Raw genomic sequence first — 24,680 nt, forward strand, 5'->3', positions numbered from 1 at the left:
AACTCTCAGCGGAAGAAATTACTGTTTTGGGATTTACTTTAAATACATTTCGAGCATGTACGCCTAGTAAACTGAGAAAAGTGATCGCCAAAGCCAAAGTTATACATTTAAGTGTGCCATACCTTAATTTGTCAGCCATAAAGCAGATGACATTGTGGTGATGCCATGTCTACAGTGCCCATATTAGAAATTAGAAATTTCCCGGAGTAAAATGAGATGTCTGTAAACTGCCAAAGCAAATTATTTAAGAAATCACTTATAAGTACCACTAAAACCTATATTGCATGTTCAATGAATGAGACATGTGAATTAGATTACATAAATCGTTTACTTCATTTCATTATATTTGGTGAAATGCAGATGTTGAGATATGTAAATTTAGTTAGCTACATTAATTCTATTACAAAAACCTTGTTCACTATTCTGGCGTCAGGTGAGCAATTAAGAGGGGAGAATCTGTCTGGCAAATACATAAGATTCGCGCTCCGTACTACTCGCTGCCACAGTTCTACGCAGTCTTGAATCACGTATGTTGGCAGTAGTTGCAAGTGATGCGAAAATGTTCGAATTCTGTAGGCGAGTTCTGAACTATGGGCACAAGCATCAAAAAAGAGGAACAAATTACACTATGCAGCGTGCTGTGCTTGTAGCTCCAATTTCTAGTGATACTCTTGCGATGGCTTGTGTCCCAAGATTCGAATTTGAGATACAGAAAGTATTTCAGTTGCATTTTTCCATTAACATATCTTAAGCCTAGTTTACCTGACGACACTAGGTTGCAGGCTACTGCGCTACCGGCCACTGCGCATGCGCGCCGCGCGTTTGCGCAACTCGTCGGTGAAACTAAACAGTTTCGGCGTGTTCCAACTTTAACGACACTAGTTCCACGAGTTTTGAGGTTATTTGTGTTCGAAGAATGTAGACAAACTGAAATATGAAGTGGGGAACGGAGAATAATGTTCGCTTTTTGTATATATATATGCTTTGCATAGGTGTTTGTGGGATTTCAGTGATGCTGGTTACAAAAATAAGCAAGATATTGCTGCTCCTTCTGACCGTCATTTGCGATCAGAACATAAATAGTTTGACAATATCTGAGCTGCAGGGCAAAATTTATTGAATTAGGAGTGCATATACAACTGAATTAAGAAGAATACAAGCAAATGTAATTCTAGCTGTAGAAATGCTCTTGTCTAAAATCCTATTGTTCGCATTGGCCCACTTTTTTTTAAGGAATATTGTTGACAGGAGGGATGGCTTCACAAATAAAGAATCTACATTCCTTATTCAATATTTATCTATTTAAAACGTCGCAGCAGTGCTCCACATTCACACGTTTGAAATTTGAAACACGGCCATCTTCAAGAGAGTAGTTTGCAAACCATTCTCTTTTTAAATGTGGCCTGCTTCAAATATTTACTGCTGTTAATGTTAATAATTAATGCTGTTAATAACTATTGGTGTCAGTCAAAAAGCGTCATCACCAATTGAAACCGCATCTTATTACATGCCGAGTGGTCCCGATTGTGATGCATGCAATATGATATGTAATTTCAGTTCTGGCGACAGTGCTTCATGCGTTACAATATCTTTATTCCTTATCGCATAATTAACTCTATTTAGAAGAAACGTTAACAGTTCTGGTGACATTCTAAGATAATTAAAAGAGCTTCTTGGGTCTTCCATTACAAATTATTTCAGCAAGGATGCTGAGCAACCGAGCTGACGTCTTTTCTTCATCCAGTTACGAATCGAAACATGTTTCTTACTTTTATCGTATGCAGCGATTCCACGCAACAAGCTTTAACTCCATCACAACTCATGCGATGTGCAGCTGCCAAAACTTTCATTTCAGGCACGACTCAAGAACCCACAAAACGACGAAACTGAAGTATATACTGGTTTCACCGTGTCTACAGTCAAATATGAAACTATTTGCGTGCAACTCATTCCACGCAACGAGTGGCGCAACCCAATTGCGTCGTGTAAACTAGGCTTTAGAATTTCCGTCCCTCTCTGGAGACGCCCATGGCTCCATTGTTGTATAGGAGCAACTACGTAAATCGAGTGCTCCGTTGCCGCTGCCTAATATTAAATATGGACATCTGTCCTCCCGGTCGAAATTTCGTTACCAGTGAATTCCAATAGAGAATTTTGGTGAAGTCCTTTTGTTTCAGAAATGGACGTACGTATGATAAACTACACGCTGAATGAAGTTCAGTGTTCGCTTCAAAAGTGGACACCTACACAACAGCCTGGTTTCAAAATCTGACATTTGCTGAATAAACCACTGTGACCAATGGTAAGACCGTACATGATCACATGACCTCGAAAATCAGACATGGTGACAGCCAGTGCCAGCTAATAAACGTGTTAAACTGTACTTCAGGTTTGAAGCGTTTTTATAGTACTACTTCTAATAATAACTGTTAAATGAGTGAAGTGGAAGGAAATGTTTCACCAGCCTCAGAAGGAAAAGCCAGAAAGAGAATTCAGCAACCTGGAATATGGAAAAGAAAAACTGAAGAGAGACAAAGATAAGGATAGCTTGTAATCTACACTGCTCCGTGTTTGGGTCTATTGCAAGTAACTATCAATTGCGGGAAAGAATTTTAATGTCAGAAGCGATGTACAGAATGTAGGAAGAAATCTCTTGAGAGTTTTAACTGGCCTTATGCTAAGAGTTTTCGAGATACAAGGCCATGTAAAGTAGTAATATAGGCCATATTATTGACTGAGAGATGGGCAGATTCTTAATCGTATATGATTGCTTCTGCTATTCTTGTGATAAAATCTGAGGTCGTGGGTTAGATTATTAGCTAAAGGGGCATAAGGGAAGCGGTGAGAGAGTCACTGTTTTGAAAATACACACTACAATACAAGAAAAATAGTTATTAAAACGCAACTCTTTAACCAACAAAGCAGACGTGTTTCCAAACCCAGTGCCATCAATATCTTATAGCACTGCTGAACACTGTTTTCTTTGCCAAAGATTTTTAAGTGTTCTGAGGACCACAATGCGTTGCTGAATGTGAATAGGGCCTCAGTTTTGCGAAATTGGCTCTCGCTTTGCAACAGGTTAACACATTTATTGATGAATATAAACATACAACAATGTCACGTCTGAGCAGGCGTACCCTGATCTCAAGTTCATGATTACTGTCTCATATAATACCAAAATAACATATCAAGTATTGTAACTAATTACGTTGCATTACTTCATAACAAAGAAAACAGTATGCCTACATTCAGTGAGACTATAGCAGTTATTCCTTCCTGCGACGATGTCGGTTTGATTTTATTTTGTACTGGTCTTCAGGACAATCGCGTTGGAGGCACTAACAGTAGTCGGCCAACATATGTGTGTCCCACCTTTTTGATATCTCCCATCATCTTAATTTCTTGGTGGAACCTCAACCCCTTGCTCCTAGCTGTAATAAAAAAAAAAATGGTTCTGAGCACTATGGGACTCAACTGCTGTGGTCATCAGTCCCCTAGAACTTAGAACTACTTAAACCTAACTAACCTAAGGACATCACACACACCCATGCCCGAGGCAGGATTCGAACCTGCGACCGTAGCAGCAGCGCGGCTCCGGACTGGAGCGCCTAGAACCGCACGGCCACCGCGGCCGGCTATCTGTAATCGCCTAAGTTATCTGGAAATCTTGATAAGTGGCTGTGGAGGAAATTCACTGTGATACTCATATTATCACCGAACTTTTTAAAGGCTGCACAGTTTGTCTGTAACTGCCTGCCTTATGATTAACTAAGAAGTTTTTCACAACTAAGATATAACAACACCAGGTCGACAATTCTGAAACATTCATGAAATTTGTCACGTTGGAATCATTCGTGAGTTTGCGAATCTGTGGCCCATCAGGTACACCTGTTTTCAATTTTTTAATTCCCAGTCCAGGAAAAAATCTACATGTATATTTGAAGCAATTGCCTCCATTATCTATGGCCGTAACAAGTCCCTTCATCGGTCCTAGTTTTATATGCAATGGAGGGAGAATTATTTTCTCTCTCTTAAGCAATGGCTCCTGACAGATGTTGGCTGCACCTACAGTTAAGACTTTCCCTCCTTAAAGGCCATGTCACTTTGCTCCAATGATTTTGTTTTGCTCTGCTGTCACTTAAGCATATAAAACAAGAGTACTTTGTGCAACCTCACTGCTGCCCAAGCAATATGTTTACCATTTTCAAATCACAACAAATAGACCATGTTCATGATAGCGAAATTTCTACAATATAGTTTTGATAATTTCATATTCCTCTTTCAGTTTTGTTGAGTGGCCAATGGGAATCGATGAAAAGATGTTACTGTTGTGAAGCAATACACATTTCAGGCTTCTGGTGGAGCTAACTACAAAAAGTCGCCAGTCTTTTGGTTGATATGCCTGTAACCCCATCTGAATGAGTAGAGTGGGAATGTTATTGCGGCGGCCGTAGTGGCCATGCGGTTCTAGGCGCTGCAGTACCAGGAGTTCTACTCCATCTTTGAAAATTAAAATATTGTATTAGATAATGTAGTTTCTCTTGAGTGAACAGTATAAGTGTGGAAATTTCTCCTTCACATTCACGTTCACTGCTGACATTGCTTTTGCACTACAAATCCTGTGTTTCTTCAGGTTCTGACATCGACAAGTTCAGTTAGTTAAGTAAACACAGGTATAGCAACTTCCTTATTGTATGCCACAGGTTTCCTGGCTGATTCTAAATTTGGATACTACCATTTACATTTTTTGAATCGACTGAAACCTTTCACATCTACAGCGCAAAAGTAACAGTCTTCGTATAGTTTTTTGGTTCTCGCCAGACCATTGACACACCGAAATTTAAACATTCTCTTTGTTCTTTTTTCCCGTATTGACACTTTACACAATTTTTACAAACAGCGTGGGGAGCACATTGTCTATCACGGTCTCCAAGCTGTATCCCAAAACATGCAAGGTATGAAATCTTCAGGAAGCGTGTGATGTTCCATCTTTGTCTCTGTAGGCAGTATTCGCCGTAAATATAACAAGAACACAGTGGCGTTCCTTAAGCAGCCTCTTCGTGAAGAACCCATATTTTCCTGAAACAGATAAAAGAAATAAACAAAATAAATTTTAAAGAATTTAATAGAACATTTACTTGTGAAATATTAAAGAGTGAAAAAGTTTGACGAAAATAAAGATAACGATACTGGTGGGAAATAAGCATCTATGGGACACTTAATTAATACACGAAAACATAAGTATCTTCAGAGCTACACCCAATTCGGGAAAAGTAAAGCGATATTCGGATTCAGGACCTCTGAAATATAATACATGTGTTCAAATATCTTTGGGAATTAATTTTTTTTTTGTAAATCCATGTAATTAGTATATTAATGGAGAAACATAGATTTTTAACTGCTATTTTATATGGTTCTGTCTCCGTTTTTGTATAATTTCTTCAACTGTTAAATGCGCCTATTATCCTCATATAACAATTTACAACTGTTGTAGTGAGTTCATTGTTTCGTGCATCCAGGTATTTCGCAAAAGGTCTCCTACAGTAACCTGCATGTAATCATGGAGTTGGTTGTCAATGTTCCTCACTACCTATGTGATCAAAAGTATCCGGACACCTGGCCGAAAATGGCTTACAAGTTCGTGGCGCCCTCCATCGGTAATGCTGGAATTCAATACGGTGTTGGTCCACCCTTAGCCTTGATGACAGCTTCCACTCTGTCAGGCATACGCTCAGTCAGGTGCTGGAAGGTTTCTTGGGGAATGATAGCCCATTCTTCACGGAGTACTGCACTGAGGAGAGGTGTCAATGTCGGTCGGTGAGGCCTGGTATGAAGTCGGCTTTCTAAAACATTCCAGAAGTGTTCTATAGGATTCAGTTCAGGACTGTGTGCAGGCCAGTCCATCATTACAGGGACGTAATTGTCTTGTAACCACTCCGCCACAGGCCGTGCATGATGAACAGGTGCTCCATCGTGTTGAAAGATGCAATAGCCTTCCCCGAATCGCCCTTCAACAGTGGGAAGCTAGGACGTTCTTAAAACATCAATGTAGGCCTGTTCTGTGATAGTGCCACGCAAAACTACAGGGGGTGGAAGCCCCCTCCATGAAAAATACGACGACACCATAACAACATCGCCTCCGAATTTTACTGTTGGCAGTACACACGATGGCAGATGTTCACCGGGCATTTGCCACACCCACACCCTGTTATCGGATCCCCACATTGTGTACCGTGAAACTTCACTCCACACATCGTTTTTCCACTGTTCAATCGTCTAATGTTTACGCTTCTTACACCAAGCGAGGCGTCGTTTGACATTTAACGGCGTGATGTGTGGTTTATGAACAACCGCTGGACCATGAAATCCAAGTTTTCTCACCTCCCGCCTAACTCTCATAGTACTTGCAGTGGACTCTGATGCAGTTTGGAATTCCTGTGTGATGGTCTGAATAGATGTCTGCCTATTACACATTACGACCCTCTTCAACTGTCGGCAGTCTCTGTCAGTCAACATAGGTCGACCTTTACGCTTTTGTGCCTTACGTGTCCCTTCGCATTTCCACTTCTCTATCATATCGCAAACAGTGTACCTAGGGATGCTCAGGAGTGTGGAAATCTCGCTTACAGACGTATGACACAAGTGACACCCAATCACCTGACCACTTTCGAAGTACGTGGGTTCCGAGGAGCACCCCACTCTGCTCTCTTACGATGTCTAATGACTACTGAGGTCGCTGATATGGAGTACCTGGCAGTAGGTGGCAGCACAATGCACCTAATATGAAAAACGTATGTTTTTTAGGGTGTTCGGATACTTTTGATCACATAGTGTACGTATGACATTGAAGACTTCCACGACGCATTTTACTCCATTCCTGAACAGAGTAAGCAAAAATACTGTCACGCTGAAACACCCAATCCTAAGAAGAAAAGGAACTAAGGGCTTGAAGGAAAGTCGACCACATTTAAACACATTATTGCCAACCAATACAGTAACAGTCTGCATGTCCGTCGTGAAACATTCCTCAGGGTGTTAACATTAGTAACAAAGCAGTGTCATAGGTCTGTTCAAAAACTACTAGAAAGGTAACTCTCATTTCCCAGTAGAAACCCGAGGTGGAATGCAGAAAAAGATGATCAAGAGAAAGTCACTCAAGCGTTTTCCTGAAAAGTTTTCTGCACGCAGTTTAACATAGAGTTTTCTGACCGATGTGTGGCAAACGTATTGAACTGGGAATATCAGGTTGGTGTCTAAGTTCGTAGCGTTTTTATTTTGCATATTGGTGTTCCGGTTGCTATAGGTTCATTTATCGATTGTCATTTTTTATTTGTAGTTCAGGTGTTGATATTTGTATTTACGTATTGCCACTCCGTTATTTTGAGATGGTGAGAGGAGCTATAGACGCTAGAAAGTGGAGTGCCAGGTGGAGAAACCTGAACACTTACGACATATTCTTCCGTTTGAGTTTAGGAGAGCTGAACAGCGCGAGACAGAAACAATTGCGCCGTGTATAGGGATAAGGCCTTTAGACAGAACACGGTGGGTGAGAATACTCCACCACAGTAGTTGTATTCCCCCTCCCCCCTCGCCACTCACACAAACACACCAGATGAAAATTCCTTTGACCCACATTATTCAAGAGGTATTTATTTTTTAAAAGGTAAGATTTTGTGCCCACTCTATGCAGGGTCTTATCTCGCTATGTCATCGGTATGGACCCTGCCTCTCCACACTCAAACACGGCAATTTCAGTTTCTCATTTCAGAATTGTACGGTCTGCGGAAATGCGTTGCCAGCCAGTCGGCAACCAGTTGCCGATTTAGATGGCTTGCCCGGTGCCATCCTTTTTCGTTTGCATGCAACACATCTTTCGAAAGACGAAAAACCGAATTTCGGATACCGTTTTACTCGGATTTTACACCACAAGAAAGAAATCGCTGAGTTCAGAACTTAACTGTCAAGCTACATTCAGTGTTAAATCAGAATAGATCTTCTATGTTATTTTAAACATTTACTTAAGCTGTCGCAAAATGGTGCAATACCAGCGTAGTACGAGGCAGACACTAGGTTACTATCCCTGTCATCGTGTACACCTACACTGTTGGCACTACTGTTTAGGGATTTTCCTTCCTACGCAGAAGCGGGATCCTACGTAGAAAAAGTGTGTGGCGACACTGCTGCGACCAATGCAGTAACAGTCTGCAAGTACATCGTAAACGGAACCTCCTCAGTCGCGGCACTGACAGTTCTGTAATTCCATGAGAAGCCGGGGAGGGTAGGAAGTGAATGGTGTGGAAGACGTCAGTGTCATTCTATGAAAAGAAATAAAATTGGGAGTTAACGTCCCGTCGACATCAAGGTCATTAGGGACGGATCTCTGTTAAGGACTTTTAACTGAAGATTCAAACTTCGTAAGTTTCCACTCTCATTTATATTACCTTGGTAAACTTGAAAGTGAATAATTTCTTGGTAAGATTTTTTTATCCCATGACAAACAATGCGCTATAGGTAAGTGCAGTGCGAGTAAGTAGAGTGGTTTGCGCAGTGTGCATCGTTGATAAATGTTATCGCAATTAAAATGTTACGCGATTTCGATCGTTGGAAACATTTCATGTTTCCTGTGTCTAAATAGGAGAATACGGTACAGGCTGATGTAGAAAGACTACGAGAACCGTTCCACTGAGGAGCACTATGCGCTTGACCAAGATAAGCAGTAATACGGTATTATATCGATGTTTAAAGCTTTCCCGGCGTACTGATTGTTCCATAAAAAAGACTCTGCGCCGAAATATCGTGGCAGAACGTTACTGATATCCGGCAGTTCTCCCGTGTTTTTATGGAACGGTATTATATCAATTCACAGAGCCTATAAAATGTTTCGTGAAAGATTATGTAACAAAGTACACCGAACCTCCTCAGTCGCCGCACTGACAGTTCTATAATTGAAGCAGAAAATTTAGAGAAAGTGCAATATGAGAAAGAAGTAGGCGTTTTCTAAACGTATCTACAGTACTTCCATAAGCGACTTTCGCTGGGCGTGGAACACTGGGCAGTTGCAGGTTGCCTATCTAACGGCTTCCGGGGCAACAAAATTGTTTTTTCAATATTTCATATGATTAGTTCCCGAATTTAAAAAGCTGACATGTTCTGATTATTACGACGTAAATCCTTCTTCAATACAGTAAGACAATTATTACAGGTATAAAGTTCAGAATATATATCGAGAGGCAGCGTTAATTATTTGAGAATGGAAGCATTTAGTGACTTGCAACAAACTTCAGACATAATTTCAAACCACTGCTAACTTTTTCTCGCCAACATCACCCACAAAATGAAGAAAGGGAAAAAAAAGTTTATCGCTTACAACATTTTCACCGTTCATGTCGTAACACTTCCACATCTGGCATGAAGCTGTAATTTATTTCCTCTTTACAATTTGCTGCACTCGGACCTTTCGCAGACTGTATCCACATATAGCAGTGACTGTACCTGCAAAGTTATATCATTGTACGATATGTAGTTCAAGAGATATGACCATATTACTACTGAGATGTGTAAAAAACTAGCCACTTACCCGGAATATACTCATCCAGTGTTTTAAAATTGGAGCACTTAGCGACTTCCAACAAACGTTTAATATGATTTCAAACTTTTTCTCGATTACGTACTTAACATCAAATATTTAACACATTAATTCATTTGTAAAATAATCAGAAGTTTAATGGTGTTTTATCCGTAGGAGTTTGATTTTTTAAAGAACCGGTATTTTAGGGCCGGCTATTGGTATTACGCGCGCAAGTCAGAGTCCGTGTTTACTGCAATTGTGGTAAAAGTATATACAATGTTGGACTCAGTAGAGGCTGAAAACTTGTTATGCGTAGTAATAGTGCCTGGTAAATGTACATCATAAATGATTTCCAAAAAAGTTAAATATTTAAGGTGCCATATACATTGGCAAATGTATTGAAATGACACACCAAATTTATCTTATTAATATAACTGTGCAGTTTTGTCTGTATCCCATTTATGTACAGGAGGGGCAGCAAAGGACCACTGCCTTCTGATGCTCCTACTTCAGTGTTGTTTGCATCTGTCATCAATCCAATTTTATGTCTAGAATTTGTTTATGATACTTCCCCAACCTGTATCCTGTTATGTGAATCTGATTTCAACAACTTTATGCTACATCTTGAATTTCTAGTGCTTCCAATTTACATAGAATATATTTTTTGATTAACAGTAGGACATAATCGTTCAGTTTTAGAAACAGCTAAATAGACATCGGCCACACCTATTTAATTTTCAAATTACCAATATTTCTGTAATGTAATCCATTGTTGTTGTTTCTATACTTTGCCTGTTTGAAAACCATGTTGAACACTATGTGGTGCTGGGGTTATTCACTTACTGAATTTAAGTGATCTTTACTGTCTTTTCATAAATGTTCCTTTACTGAATAGTGTGCAGTGTATGCCAAGAAGTTAATAATTATTAAAATAGTTATTGACTAGCAGGAACCAACACTTCAACATCACTTCTGGTACTGTGTCATTAAATATGCAATGTAGCTTTTCTCCTTCAGCTGCTGCAGTAATTGAGCTACCAAATTGTTATGATTAGAGTAGATATTTATTGGTGCACATAATCATGTAGTACACAAACGGTAAATTCTGATGTAGGACACATCAATGTACAACAAAATATAATATTACACGATTTAAATTTACATTAATTACACTATTTTTACATTAAATGTGCAATAAGTTATGATGTACGGAGTACCTATTGGCCAAGTGGAAAGGGAATATATTGTACTGTACAAGTAGATTGGTTTCCAGTTCTAAAGGAACTGTTGCAAAAGAGAGGTGATGGTTCACCAATGAGATCTCCATGTTTTTTAATAAGACTGTCTGTGATGCTATCTATTCCAACTGATAGGTTCATTTTTAATGTTCTAATAACTGACAGGGCTTCTTTCTGGGTTATTATAAAGAGAAAGTGCGAAGCACGATTTATGTTGGTATTTTCAGATGATACTGGACGGCTATTAATGCAAGGTTTGACTTGAGTGACAAATGCTCACTTACATTGTTAAAATAAGTATTGAACACATTTTCTATTTCTTCAGGATAAGTTTTGATCTCTCTCTCTCTCTCTCTCTTAGGACAAAATGACGTGAGGTACGACGTGCATAAATATATTGAACTTCACATCTGTATACATCAATCCATGTTTCCTTCCTTAAGACTCCCAACATGCCCAATGTTTTGATGGCTGATGGTTCTTCCACTTTACACTGTTTCTGTTTGCACAGATATGCTCAGTGATGAAGATATTACAAGGAGCTGTGAACAGTGGTCATGGAAACCTGTGTATTCATGACTTCCCTTGTTTATCGGTACTGTATCAATAGTGATGTTGGATACATTTGTGATACTGGTGGGGAATTTATATTGGGCAGCAAGTTGTACACTGCAAATATGACCATAGAATCATCTCTCTCTTTTGAAACTTTGTTGAAGTTACCATATTACAAAAAGGATAGTTGAAGTCAGTGTTAAATACTACACGAATTTTAACCGTTTTGTTCAGCTCTATGATACTGTGTAGACTGCCTTTAAGTTTGTTAAAGAATAAATTTATGTTTGAGTTTGGACTTCTGTTCAAGCAAATGATGTTTGTTTTTACTGAGGTTAGTCCTACAGCAGAAATTTCAAAACCACTTTCTTTTCCTAACTTTTCCAAAGATTTTAGGCAGCAACAGTTCATAATATCTATCAAAAACATACATGCTTTTAAGTTCCTGATTTTTTGTCAGAGAAAAACTCATTTGCTTTTAACATGGTAACAAACCAGAATTCATTTATGAAGACGATGGTCCTCCATTGATCTGCTGTCCAGCACATGTGTTGCTATGGCTGCTACCATTGCTACCTCCTGTGATGAGAGAGGAAAAGTACACTTAATAACACAAAATCACAAATATACGTGATGGACCACCTTCTGGGTCTGTACAGTTACTAAGTGTCAGGAGTTCCATGTTACCATTTTATTTTTGAGACATATTCACTGTTAGCTGTGGAAACTTGGCAGCAAAGCTTTGAGCTTCTCTGTGTATCCAGTATTCTTCTTGAATATACTAATATTGTTCTTGAACCATAACAATGTGGGCTTTTTAACCGTATTCATACATACAAGTACATATGTACAAGTATTTTTGTTTTTGTTGGATGTATTGTCCAATTTAGTGGTACAAATTTAATTCAAAGACTTATGAATGAAACATTCTGGCCTCACTATATGAACTACACAAAGTGTATTCAGTCAAATACAAAGGTGAAGCTTAGGGGTGAAGTTCACAGCAGTTTTCCATAAGTTTAATAAACATAACAGAGACTTTAGTCATCAATAATATATTCTCCTTCACAATTTCCAACAGTTTACCAATGCTGGTTAACTATTTGATTTGGCAACTATGGACATCACATGGTTTGAGGTGAAGGACTTGTCGAGCCATGTTTGGAGTGCATTTTCATCCAAAGGAAGTTCCTTGAAGGTTGTTAGGTAGAGACCAGAGAAGGTGAAAATCTGAGGGCACACAATCAGGTGGATGGGAATTGGCATTAGTATTTTTTATCAGTCTAGCAGAATCTGGGCAGGCATTGTTATGGAGTAGCATCATTTCACCCAGTCTCCATGGTCATTGTTCTTGAATTGTGCATGCAAGGTGTTTCAGTGTTGACGATAAATGTCAGCAGTGATGGTTACACCTCAGAGAAGAAATTCATAACACACCATACCATTGCTGTTTCACCAGATGCATAGCATTACATCGATGCATGCAGGTCTTTGTACGGTAGTCGTTACTTTGTTTGGGTTCAACCATACCTCTTTTTTCACATTTTAGCATAAAGACACCATTTCTTGTAACCAGTAACAATACAGGATAGGAATGGACATTGCCGTTTATGAGCCAACTGATGACGAGCAAGCAGAGATTTACATATGGCCACCTGCTGATTTTTGTGATTTTGGCTTAAAGCCAAATTTCCTACCTTCCCCATTGCATGCAAATGTTGCATGATGGTAGAATGATCACAGTTCATCACATTTGCCAATTCTTGAGTACATTGACGTGGATTATTGTGGATTAATGAATTTAAATGATCTTGATCAAATTCCGAAGGTCTTCCTGAACGTGCAGTCACTAATGTCAAAATGATCCTCCTTAAAACTTGAAAACCATTTTCTTACAGTGCATTATCATTACCATCTTGCAATGGCGTAACCACAGTACAAAGCACAAATGCTTCTACCTGCCTCTGCTGCTGTCACCACTCTATTCACTCAAACAGAAGAATATGTCAGAAATTATTTCTACACTTGGCACTCCATTTTCTAGTGCCCACAGCTCCACTCACAATCCCGAAATAACAAAATGAAAATATGTAAATTCCAATAGCAACAGCGAACTACAAATAAAAATTGATTATCAACAAGTAAACCCATAGGAACTGGGATACCAACATGCCACATAAAAATGCTACGAACTTATTCACCAATCAAATACATATGCACTGTTGCCAAACATTTATTCGGGAAAGTAATACTCATCTGCTTTTGCCAGAATTTTTTTGGAACCCTGATGCAATTTTTCTGAACCTTAGTTGATACTTAAAAGGTTTTGTACCATCTGTCAAAAAAATTACTTGCACTGCCAGTCTGAGAACATTTTTCCACACAAGCGACTGATTATTTGCCCCCCCCCCCCCCTCCTTTTCCCTCATAAACTTTCACCTGTGTCAGTTTTCACTACTAAGTGTGATATATCTTCAGAGCAAAAGAGCACATCATTATGCACTGAGTACATAAATAACTCCAGTGTATTTTATGGAGGTCTGATGTTTGTGCAAATCCATACGGCTTTATGATAAATTTCTTGCTAAGGGTAACTGAATTTTCGTTGACAGACCCAAAGGAAAAATTGGAATTAATGATCCTCATAGATTATAACAGAGGCATTTTATTGTACTGTACATGCAATGTGAGTTTGCACTTGGTTTAAGAGATTTTGGGAGTAGAGAAATAGTTGTCATCCCTTACATATGTTCTTAGTATTCCCAATGAAAATTACCAAGCTACATTGTGTGTACTGATATAGCACAGTTAATGTGTCAGTTTATTGTTTTTGGCTTGTTTTATATGGATAAAGGTTCTTCCTTATAATCAAACCTACAGAATGCACAGTACATACAAGTTGTGTGTATGCGCAACCACAACCCAACATAAAATATGAAAACACAGTTCCAAACAAAGGATTTGGACTGGTTTTGAAATACGTAAAATTAGAGTTTGTCTGTAAAATTAGAGGTTATCTATTTGTGTAGAATGTGTTTACCCCTAGCAGACATACGGCAGTATGTGAGACTGTTTATCATGATGTCCAAGAGTTTCATAAAAGTGAACTCCATTCTTTGTATAAAGCTACTCTTAGCCTAGTTGAAGACTCAAGGTAGGATGCTACTTTTAGCCTGTGTCCTGAGAGCATCTCAAGCATGTTCTCTGATACTGTCTCGGATAACATACTGACTGCATCATGTGCTTACGTTTTTTCAGTGAAAATATTCATATGTTGAATGAACTTTGTGTGGAACTATTATGTTAGATGAATTCAGTACCTATTGGACGGATATAAAAATACAGATAATTTAGGATGTAACATCCATAGATCTGCATGGCATTCCTCCTCATGGAAACACATGGAAGGACTGTGCTGTGAGCTCACTTAAAGAAAATTATATACTTCCCTTCTGACACCAGACAACACATCACCTCAAGTCACTGTTTTATTGAAGTTACATGCATGGCGTAAGTTCTTGGTTTTTTCATAAAAAAACACATTTGCTTCCGAGATGGTAGCAAAACCAGTATTAACCATGAAGAAGACGGCTGTCCAGCGCTTGCATTGCTGCGGCTATAACAGTTGCTACATTTTGTGATGAGAGATGAAAAGTACACTTAATAACACAAAAATTGTCAGTTAGCAGATGTTGTACAACCCTGACATGAATGAAATGTAACAAAGCCTACAAGTTTTTCCATTAATATGTGGACCTTGCGAAAGACGTAGTATTACCTCAAAAATCAGATGAAACTGATCCTTTCTGTATTCTACATCTAATTCAAGTACTTTTCTGCTATTAGGAAGCACTCATTACTCAAAGTTATGCTGCTTAGTAACTACTTACATAACGTTTTGTGGGTGGTATTTGTGGCTGAATGGTCAATATCCAGACTCTGCATAAGAAGAGTATCAGATTCATCACCAACAGATTCATCAATAATTTCTTGGAAACTATTAGGTGCTATTAACTCCATCTGGATTGAAGTTACATGCATGGCATAAGTTCTTGGTTTTTTCATTAAAAAACACATTTGCTTCCGAGATGGTAGCAAAACCAGTATTAACCATGAAGAAGATGGCTGTCCAGCGCTTGCATTGCTGCGGCTATAACAGTTGGTACCTTTTGTGATGAGAGATGAAAAGTACACTTAATAACACAAAAATTGTCAGTTAGCAGATGTTGTACAACCCTGACATGAATGAAATGTAACTTTGTAGGAGTGGTTATAAGTATCTCCTTAAGGAAAGCAAGCCGTATCACAAACAGAAAAATCCATCATAAAAGCTTCAAAGAGAGTGCCAATGATACAAATTTTAGTTTTGTTCATCTTTAAGAAATCAAAGGACAGGGGAAAATTCATAGAAGCAATGAAGTGATTGATTAGTGTCATTTCTCTGTGGTAGATACGGATGTACAAAACATTTCAAGTGTAGAGTTCAACAGCAGCCTACACAGTTTTCTTTTGTTTTTGTGGATACATAATTTGACTGCTTACTCCACACAGGATAGGATGGTTATTAATTGAGGCTCGTCCTACATCTACCCTCATCACCATATTTCCAAATCTGTGTGAAAGTACCAAAAAGTTGCTGCAGTGAGACTGCCAGAAGATGGCCTACATTCTTGAAGATGAAAATTTGCAACATCTAGCTGTTCATGATGTTTCAAGCAAGCTAATGCAACGGTTGCATTTATTATGGTTAAAAACATTCATCATAAGTTAATGGAAAGAATACATTGTCACTCACAGCATAGAGGAGACTCCACTCAGCATTTAAGGGGAGCTGGAATTTAAATGTTTTTTTTAATATATTTATGGATTTTATCTCAGTTTTCATTTTATTTTTTGTGTAATCTGCACCTATTTAAAGTGTTGAAATTTTCACAGGCATTACTCCAGGATCAAACGAAGTTAGTAACTGTTTGTACAGAAGGCTGTGGATTCCAGTAGTACACAGGCAGAACTGTGTTGTTTCTCGTGGTAGCACTGTTGAAAACAGTATAGTCACTTCTGATAATGCAAACCTGTGTAGTATGTAAAAGTAGTGAACAATGTGAGTAATGGAAAGGTAGTAGACTTCCTTCTGACAAAACATTTTTGTAATGGTAAATCAGTGACCCAAGCATATCGTATATGTGGAATGGAGGCCTCTGCAGCCACTGAAATTTTCTGTCGGGCCGTGTATGAAACAGGTGTTTGTTATTCTAAATTGTTAGGTAATGGGACCCAAAAGCTTACAGAAGTGGAGTAGCATGAAAGTGGAGTGTCTGGATCATGCCCAAAAGAGGATGGGCATCCGGTTGAGGGCATTAAAACTAAATTTGAGAATTTCCGGGCGGGAAGGAGCGCCGGTCCCCGGCAGGAATCTGCCCGGCGAATTTGTGTCGAGGTCCGGTAAGCCAGCCATTCTGTGGATGGTTTTTAGGCAGTTTTCCATCCGCCTCGGCAAATGTGGGCTGGATCCCCTTATTCCGCCTCAGCTACACTATGTCAGCGATTACTGTGCAAACAAGTTCTTCACGTATGCGTACACCACCATTACTCTACCATGCAAACATAGGGGTTACACTTGTCTGGTGTGAGACGTTCCCTGGGGTTCCACCGGGGGGGGGGCGGGGGGGGGGGGGGGGGGCGAACCGCACAATAACCCTGGGTTTGGTGTGGGGCGGCGGAGGGGTGAAATGGACTGCGGTAGTCGTCGTGGGGTTGCGGACCACTGCGGCTGCGGCAGGAACGGAGCCTCTCCGTCATTTCTAGGTCCCCGGTTAACATAACATAACATAACATTGAGAAAGAAGAAACTTTCTGATAGTGAAATTATTAAGTGTAAGCTTGAAGGCAAATTTATAAATTAGTTACAACAATACAGTGGGATGGCTGTTAGGAATAACACTGATGGGTTGTTTAGAATGTGCAGGCAGTATGAGCTACATTCCTCCTGTCTACAGATAACAAACCAATATACCAACTTTACCATCTCAGACCAGATTCAAGGTGCAAGTTACACAATGCCCAATATTCAAACACTTCCTATAGCCAGAAGCATTGCATACCAGCAGCAGCGACGGAAGTCATAAAACCAATTTACAAAGACCTGGAATATCCTGATTTGTGGACTTGGCCTTAGAATCCAAATTAGTCCTTCAATAATCCCATATGGACTCGCATACCATAAAATGTTTTGTCTAGGGGAAGACATTAAAATTGCGGGGGAGTGTAGTCATGAAAGGGTAGTAGAATGTAGTTAAATATGTTATTGCAGAAAATCTCAATGACTCACTTGCATTCTGTAAGAAAAACAAAAGTAATAGCATTCCTACTACTCAGATAATACCAATAAGATTCTTTCCAACAGCTACAGACTTGCATAACATCTAACAAATACACAAGATAATAGGTTAAAATGGAGATGGTAAGGTTACATGGTAACGTATGTACTATGATAACTAACAGTTCTGAGTGTGTTGTAAACTGATTGCTAAGCTCTACTCTAGGTAGTGCACAGGGAAGTGCTTTTATTACACCCTGCTCCTAAACAGAATACAAGACAATTTGTTACCACTATGTGCATGTAATCAGAGTTGGTGAATTCAGCTTCCGTGATAGGAAGTTTCAATTCTAATTACACTGCCAAATGGTGTTACTGAAACTTTTAGAAAAAGAGCCATTACAAGTTCTTGTATTTTTCAACAAGTATTTTCCAACCCATTATTTTTCTGGTTAGGATACTGCTCCAACTCTATTAATGGTTGAAATATATGCGACTCCCCACTGTCTTTCAGGGATGGTGACCTTAACATTCCAGTACAGCAGTTCATACATGTGTAATGGTTTGACAGTTCTCTTTATAATAGACTTTAGAACATTTTATATATTACTAGCTTAGTACCTGGCATTGCCCAGGTATGTATTTATTTCAATTCTGTTAGTCAGTCTCCTCCTTCCCCCTCTCTCTATCCATTTTCCCCACCCCCAGCCCTTCTCTGTCCATCTCCTCCTTCCCCCTCACTGTCAGTCCATCTCTTCCTGCCCCCCTCTCTCTTCACGTTATCCACTACCACTCCAGTAGGAGGTTACTGGTTCTTACCCAAAAGTACTTCTTTGCATATAGTATGTAACATGTGTACTAAGTTTGGTTTAAATTGATCCAGGGATTTAGAAGCCTTTTACCCACTGCTTTGCCTGCATACACTTACTTACATGCAAAAAATATTTCACATTTATTTAATGTATTTCTCATATATTTGCACACACATTTCACCTGTACCTCTAAAAAAATTTCGCTCTCACCTGTATCTCTAATGAATTTCAACCTGCAGTTTTGTTTTACACAGCTAAGGATTTATGATATTATATTTCCTGAACTGTGTTTTCCAATGATATAATTTTGCAGGTAAATCCAGTAGTATATGTGGTCGATGTCTGTAAAATGTTTTGTGAATAGAATAAGTAGTAAAGAAGTAATACATTAAAAGGGCATGCACAATGCTAAATTTTTAGTGTATGAACACTGAAAATGTCATAAGCGATAAACTTATATCCTTTCGTCATTTTGTGGGTGGTATGAGCAAGAAAAAGTCTTGAAAAGGTTTGAAATTATGTGTAAAGTTTGTTGCAAGTCACAAAGTGATCTCATTCTAAATACTGGATAAGTATAGTCTGACTATTTGCGCTTCCTGAGCTATGCTTATTTTTCACTCCCCTCCCACCCTTTTGAGAGGTAGGCAGTTCTTACCTCTGTAGTGACTCTTTCCAGATATAAGCGATGCTGTTGTTGGTTTGGTCTTCAGTCCAGAGACTGGTTTGATGCAGCTCTCCATGCTACCCTAACCTGTGCAACCTACAGCCTTCTGAATCTGGTTAGTGTATTCATCCGTTGGGCTCCCTCTGTGACTTTACCCTCCATGCTGCCCTCCAATCCCTTGATGCCTCGGAACATGTCCTACCAACCGATCCCTTCTTCTAGTCAAGTTGTGCCACAAAATTTTCTTCTCCCAAATTCTATTCAATACCTCCTAATTAGTTAGTGATCTACCCATCTACTCTTCAGCATTCTTCTGTAGCACCACATCTCGAAAGCTTCTATTCTCTTCTTGTCCAAACTATTTATTCTTCATGTTTCACTTCCATGCATGGCTACGCTCCATACAAATACATTCAGAAATGACTTCCTGACACTTAAATCTATACTCGATGTTAACAAATTTCTCTTCTTCAGAAACGCTTTCCTTGTCATTGCCAGTCTACGTTTTATATCCTCTCTACTTCAACCATCATCAGTTATTTTGCTTCCCAAATAGCAAAATCATCTACTGCTTTAAGTGTCTCATTTCCAAATCTAATTCCCTCAGCATCACCTGATTTAATGAGACTACATTGCCTTATCCTCGTTTTGTAGTTGTTCATGTTAATCTTATATCCTCCTTTCAGATACTGCCCATTCCATTCAATTGCTCTTCCAGGTCCTTTGCTGTCTCTGACAGAATTACAATCCCATTGCCAAACCTCAAAGTTTTTAATTCTTCTCCATGAATTTTAATTCCTGCTCCAAATTTTTCTTTTGTTTCCTTCACTGCTTGCTCAGTATACAGATTGAATAACATCGGGGATAGGCTACAATCCTGTCACACTCCCTTCCCAACCACTGCTTCCCTTTCATGCCCCTTGACTCTTTATAACTGCCATCTGATTTCTGTACAAATTGTAAATAGCCTTTCCCTCCCAGTATTTAACCCCTGTCACCTTCAGAATTTGAAAGAGAGAATTCTAGTCAACATTGTCAAAAGCTTTCTCTAAGTCTACAACTGCTAAAAAAGTAGGCTTGCCTTTGCTTATTCTATCTTCTAAGATAAATCATAGGGTCAGTATTGCCTCGCGCGTTACAACGTCTTAACAGAATCCTCCCCGAGGTCAGCTTCTACCAGTTTTTCCATTCGTCTGTACAGAATTCGTGTCAGTATTTTGGAGCAGTGTGTAACAAATTTGGTTGAAATCAGTAAGTGGCTAAGGAGGAGATTGAAATCAGTTAGTGGCTTAGGAGGAGATATGAAATGCACACACATCCACTTTTATAACATGTATGGATGCAGCAGAACTATATTCTATAGTAGGATGCTTTAAGTTGTTACCTAATACAGCTATACAACTAGCTGAAAGAAGAGAGATCAAATCCATACAAAGGGGTGAAAATTTTGTACTCACAAACACATTTGTTTCTAATGGTAATTAAAAATTTCATTTGTATTTGTTGTCTTAAATATATGATTTTATAGCTGCAAATGGTTAGATCCTGCCACATTTAAAATGGTAGCATTAATGAAATCACGTGTAGTTGGTTTCTTTGGTGCAATATGATCCTAATTTTTTGTTTGAGAGGATTAAGATTTTTAATTAATTATTCTAGGATATTTGTCTACTTGTGAAACTATGTGGCATTCTTTGTACTAAACTAATTTCCTGACCTGTTTTCTAATTGCAGAAGCATTATTGTTGCCAAAATAAAGTCAAATTACATACGCTATAACTACACTGCAGTGCCAAAGAAACTGCCATAGGCACACTTATTCAAATACAGAGATATGTAAACAGGCAGCATATGGCACTGCAGTCAGCAAAGCCTATGTAAGACAAGCATTTGGCGAAGTTGTTAGATCGGTTACTGCTGCTACGGTGGCAGGTTATCAAGATTTAAGTAAGTTTGAAAGAGGTGTTATAGTCAGCGCATGAACAATGGGACACAGCATCTCCAAGGTAGTAAGGTAGTGATGATGATGGGATTTTCCTATACAACCGTTTCATGAGTGCCCTGTTTACCAGGAATCTGATAAAACATCAAATCTCTAACATCTCTGTTGCCAGACAAAGATTCTGGAAGAATGGGACCAACAACGACCGAAGAGAATTGTTCAGTGTGACAGAAGTGGAACCTTTTACAAATAGCAGCAGATTTCAATGCTGGGTCATCAGCAAGTGTCAGCATGCAAACTACAATGAAACATCACTGATATAGGCTTTTTGAGCCAAAGACCCACTCATGTACCCTTGATGACTGCACGACATAAAGCTTTATGCCTCACCTGGGCCTGTCAACGCTGACAATGGACTGTTGATGACTGGAAACATGTTGTCTGGTCAGACAGGTCTCGCTTCAAATTGTATTGAACTTATGGACGTGTATGGGTATGGAGACAACCTCATGAATCCATGGACCCTGCATGCCAGCAGGGGAATGTTCAAGCTGGTGGAGGCTCTATAATGATGCGAGGCATGTGCAGTTGGAGTGATATGGGACCCCTGATATGTCTAGACATGACTCTGACAGGTGACATGTATGAAGGCATCCTGTCTGATCACCTGCATCCATTCATGTCTAGCCATCAAATTCCCCATACATGAACATTATTGAGCATATCTGGGATGCCTTGCAATGTGCTGTTCAGAAGCGATCTCCACCCCCTCGTACTCTTATCGATTTATGGATGGTTTTGGAGGACTCATGGTGTCAATTCCCACCGGAACTACTTCAGACATTAGTCGAGTCCATGCCACGTCCCGCTGCGGCGCTTCTGGTGCTCGCGGGGTCCCCACACGATATTAGGCAGGTGTAACAGTTTCTTTGACTCTTCAGTGTATAACTGTAATATATTGCACAGGGCTTTAACAATCCATGGCCTCAGAGGTCCATAGCATATATTACTAATGTATGCTTATTTACTCCTATATTTGGAGGGCAGTTTACACTAGATAACATGAAACATTATATTGGGACAAACATAGTCCCTATTAATGTTTCAAATACATCACCATCAATCTAGAATACAAACAAGCAGTATTAAAAGTCAGCACTAGTTACAAAACAGAAATGTGCACTTCCATGTACTGACACTGACTTCTTTTAATCACAGTGCATACATTTTGTAAATACTAAAAATTTTCTGGTGAAGTGGCAGATCCAGAAAGTCAGGGCAACAACTCCAAGCACTGTTTAATATATTGGTAAGTGTGTCTTTTGCTAAATGTTGATTAGACTATAATTGGCCCATAATGGTGTCTCTTTCTCACTTGTACATCATATGGCATAGTGTGTCCTGTAGTAGCACAACAGCAATAATGTTGCAAGCTGAAATTATATTTCCTTTTCAAAAAAATACAAGTATGAAAATGTAAAAATATGTTTGTAGCTATTGTAGTTAAACTACAGTGGCTCATATTTCTATGTTTGTATCTCTCTTGATTTCTTAATTAATTTCTGTCACAGGTGACTCAGCAATGACAGAATTAGCATTGAAGCATCTACATCCAAATTGGACATATAAATGTTCCGATGAAGTTGAAGTGGAAGAAATTGGTACCTTCGAAAAAAAACGCATAACCCACTCTATGCCAAGTGATTTGAAAGTCACATCAGTTGTGAAGGTTATGAATCCATATTTATGGAGCTGTTATCAGCTGAAAAAGGCAGAATACATGAATCGATATGGCAGTGTTACGGAAAAAACTCTGTATCATGCTACAAGCAAAAGTAATATTGACTCTATAATTAGGAGCAACTTGGATTGGAGACGTTCATGTCGAATCAGATTTGGTCAAGGTGTTAGTTTCAGTCCATCACCCAGTTATGCCAATACATATTGTAACAGGAGAAATGGCATTTACAGAGCAATGATTGCTGCAACTGTACTTGTTAATAATACTGCAGAAGGTAACAGCTGGACTACACTGCCTCCCACAGATATTGATACAACTGTTGGAAATTCCTTGCAAGTTTATGTTAAGTATAGTGACAATGAATTTTATCCACAATATGTCATTTACTACAATATTTGAGTTGTTCAATTTTTTCCATCCTTTCTTCATGAGAGTGCATACTTTTGTAATTATTGTGTATATTTGAATAATGTTGCATGAACTCTATTTTGTAATAAAAAGAAAATTATTTATTTATATACAATATATATATATATATATATAAAAAACCCATGAATAGCCAACCGTGCCTTTAGATGCTGCACACTGGATGTTTAGGTGTTACCTCACTGGAATGTAGTGGCACAAATATTTTAATGGATGTGCATGACTGATTCTATGGGGACTTGCTGTATAATATTGTGCTTTCCAAAATACATGTTAAACCATGGGGTTTATCACAGTATTTGAGACACTGTGGCACTTTTCAGATATGTGAATTCTTGCTAAATCACGCAACATTAAGGGCAGTAAAGGAGTGTCTAAGACAATGATGAGCCTCTGCCTGAGGAAAATTAAAATATATGGTATAGTGATATGCACATATACAGAAAGTGGTAGTATTGCACACACAATATATAAAAGGGCAATGCATTAGTGGAGCTGTCATTTGTACTCGTACAATTCATGTGAAAAGGTGTCGGGTGTGATTATGGCTGCACAGTGGGAATTAGCAGACTTCGAACATGGAATGGTAGTTTGAGCTACGTGCATCAGACATTCCATTTCAGAAATTGTAAGGAATTCAATATCCTGAGATCCACAGTGCCAAGAGGGTGACGAGATTACCAAATTTCAGGCATTACCTCTCACTAAGAACACCACACTGGCTGACAGGCTTCACTCAATGACCAAGAGCTGTGATGTTTTTGTTAAGTTGTCAGTGCTAACAGACAAGCAACATAGCATGAAATAATAGCGCAAATCAATGTGGAACATACAACGAACATATCTGTTAGGTCGGTGCATTGAAATTTAGGGTTAATGACCTACAACAACAACAAATGTGAGTGCTTTTGCTAACAACACAACATTTCCTGAAGCGCCTTTCCTGGGGTATTGACCAAATGGTTGGACCCTGAATGACTGGAAAACCATGGCCTGGTCAGATGAGTCCCAATTTCAGCTGGTAAGAGTAAATGGTAGGGTTTGAGTGTGGCACAGACCTTACAAAGCCATGGACTCAAATTGTCAATGTGGCACTATGCAGGTTGATGGTGGCTACATAATGGTGTCACTGTGTTTATATGGAATTGACTGGGTCCTCTGGTCCACAGAACCGATCACTGACTGGAAATGGTTAAGTTCGGGTACTTGGAGAACATTTTCAACCATTAATGGACTTCATGTACTTAAACAATGGAGTTTTTTTGGATGACAATATTCTGCGTCACCGGGCCACAATTGTTCGTAATTGTTTTGAAAAATATTCTGGACAACCTGAGTGAATGATCTGGCCACCCAGATCTTATGACACAGATCCCTTTGAACATTTATGCGACATAATCAAGGGATCAGTTCATGCA

At 39.0% G+C, this 24,680-nt stretch overlaps 1 protein-coding gene across 1 annotated transcript; it reads left to right on the forward strand.

Moving 5' to 3' along the window:
- The first annotated feature begins 9,790 nt into the window (after positions 1–9,790).
- LOC124777196 (protein mono-ADP-ribosyltransferase PARP12-like) lies at positions 9,791–23,354 on the forward strand. Its single transcript, XM_047252511.1, has 2 exons — positions 9,791–9,896; positions 22,667–23,354. Exons 1-2 carry the CDS (start codon positions 9,845–9,847, stop codon positions 23,233–23,235), a joined length of 621 nt encoding a protein of 206 aa, XP_047108467.1. The 5' UTR covers positions 9,791–9,844; the 3' UTR covers positions 23,236–23,354.
- Positions 23,355–24,680: the final 1,326 nt, after the last annotated feature.

The sequence above is a fragment of the Schistocerca piceifrons genome, chromosome 2 (genome assembly GCF_021461385.2).
Source record: "Schistocerca piceifrons isolate TAMUIC-IGC-003096 chromosome 2, iqSchPice1.1, whole genome shotgun sequence".
Classification (NCBI taxonomy): Eukaryota; Metazoa; Arthropoda; class Insecta; order Orthoptera; family Acrididae; genus Schistocerca; species Schistocerca piceifrons.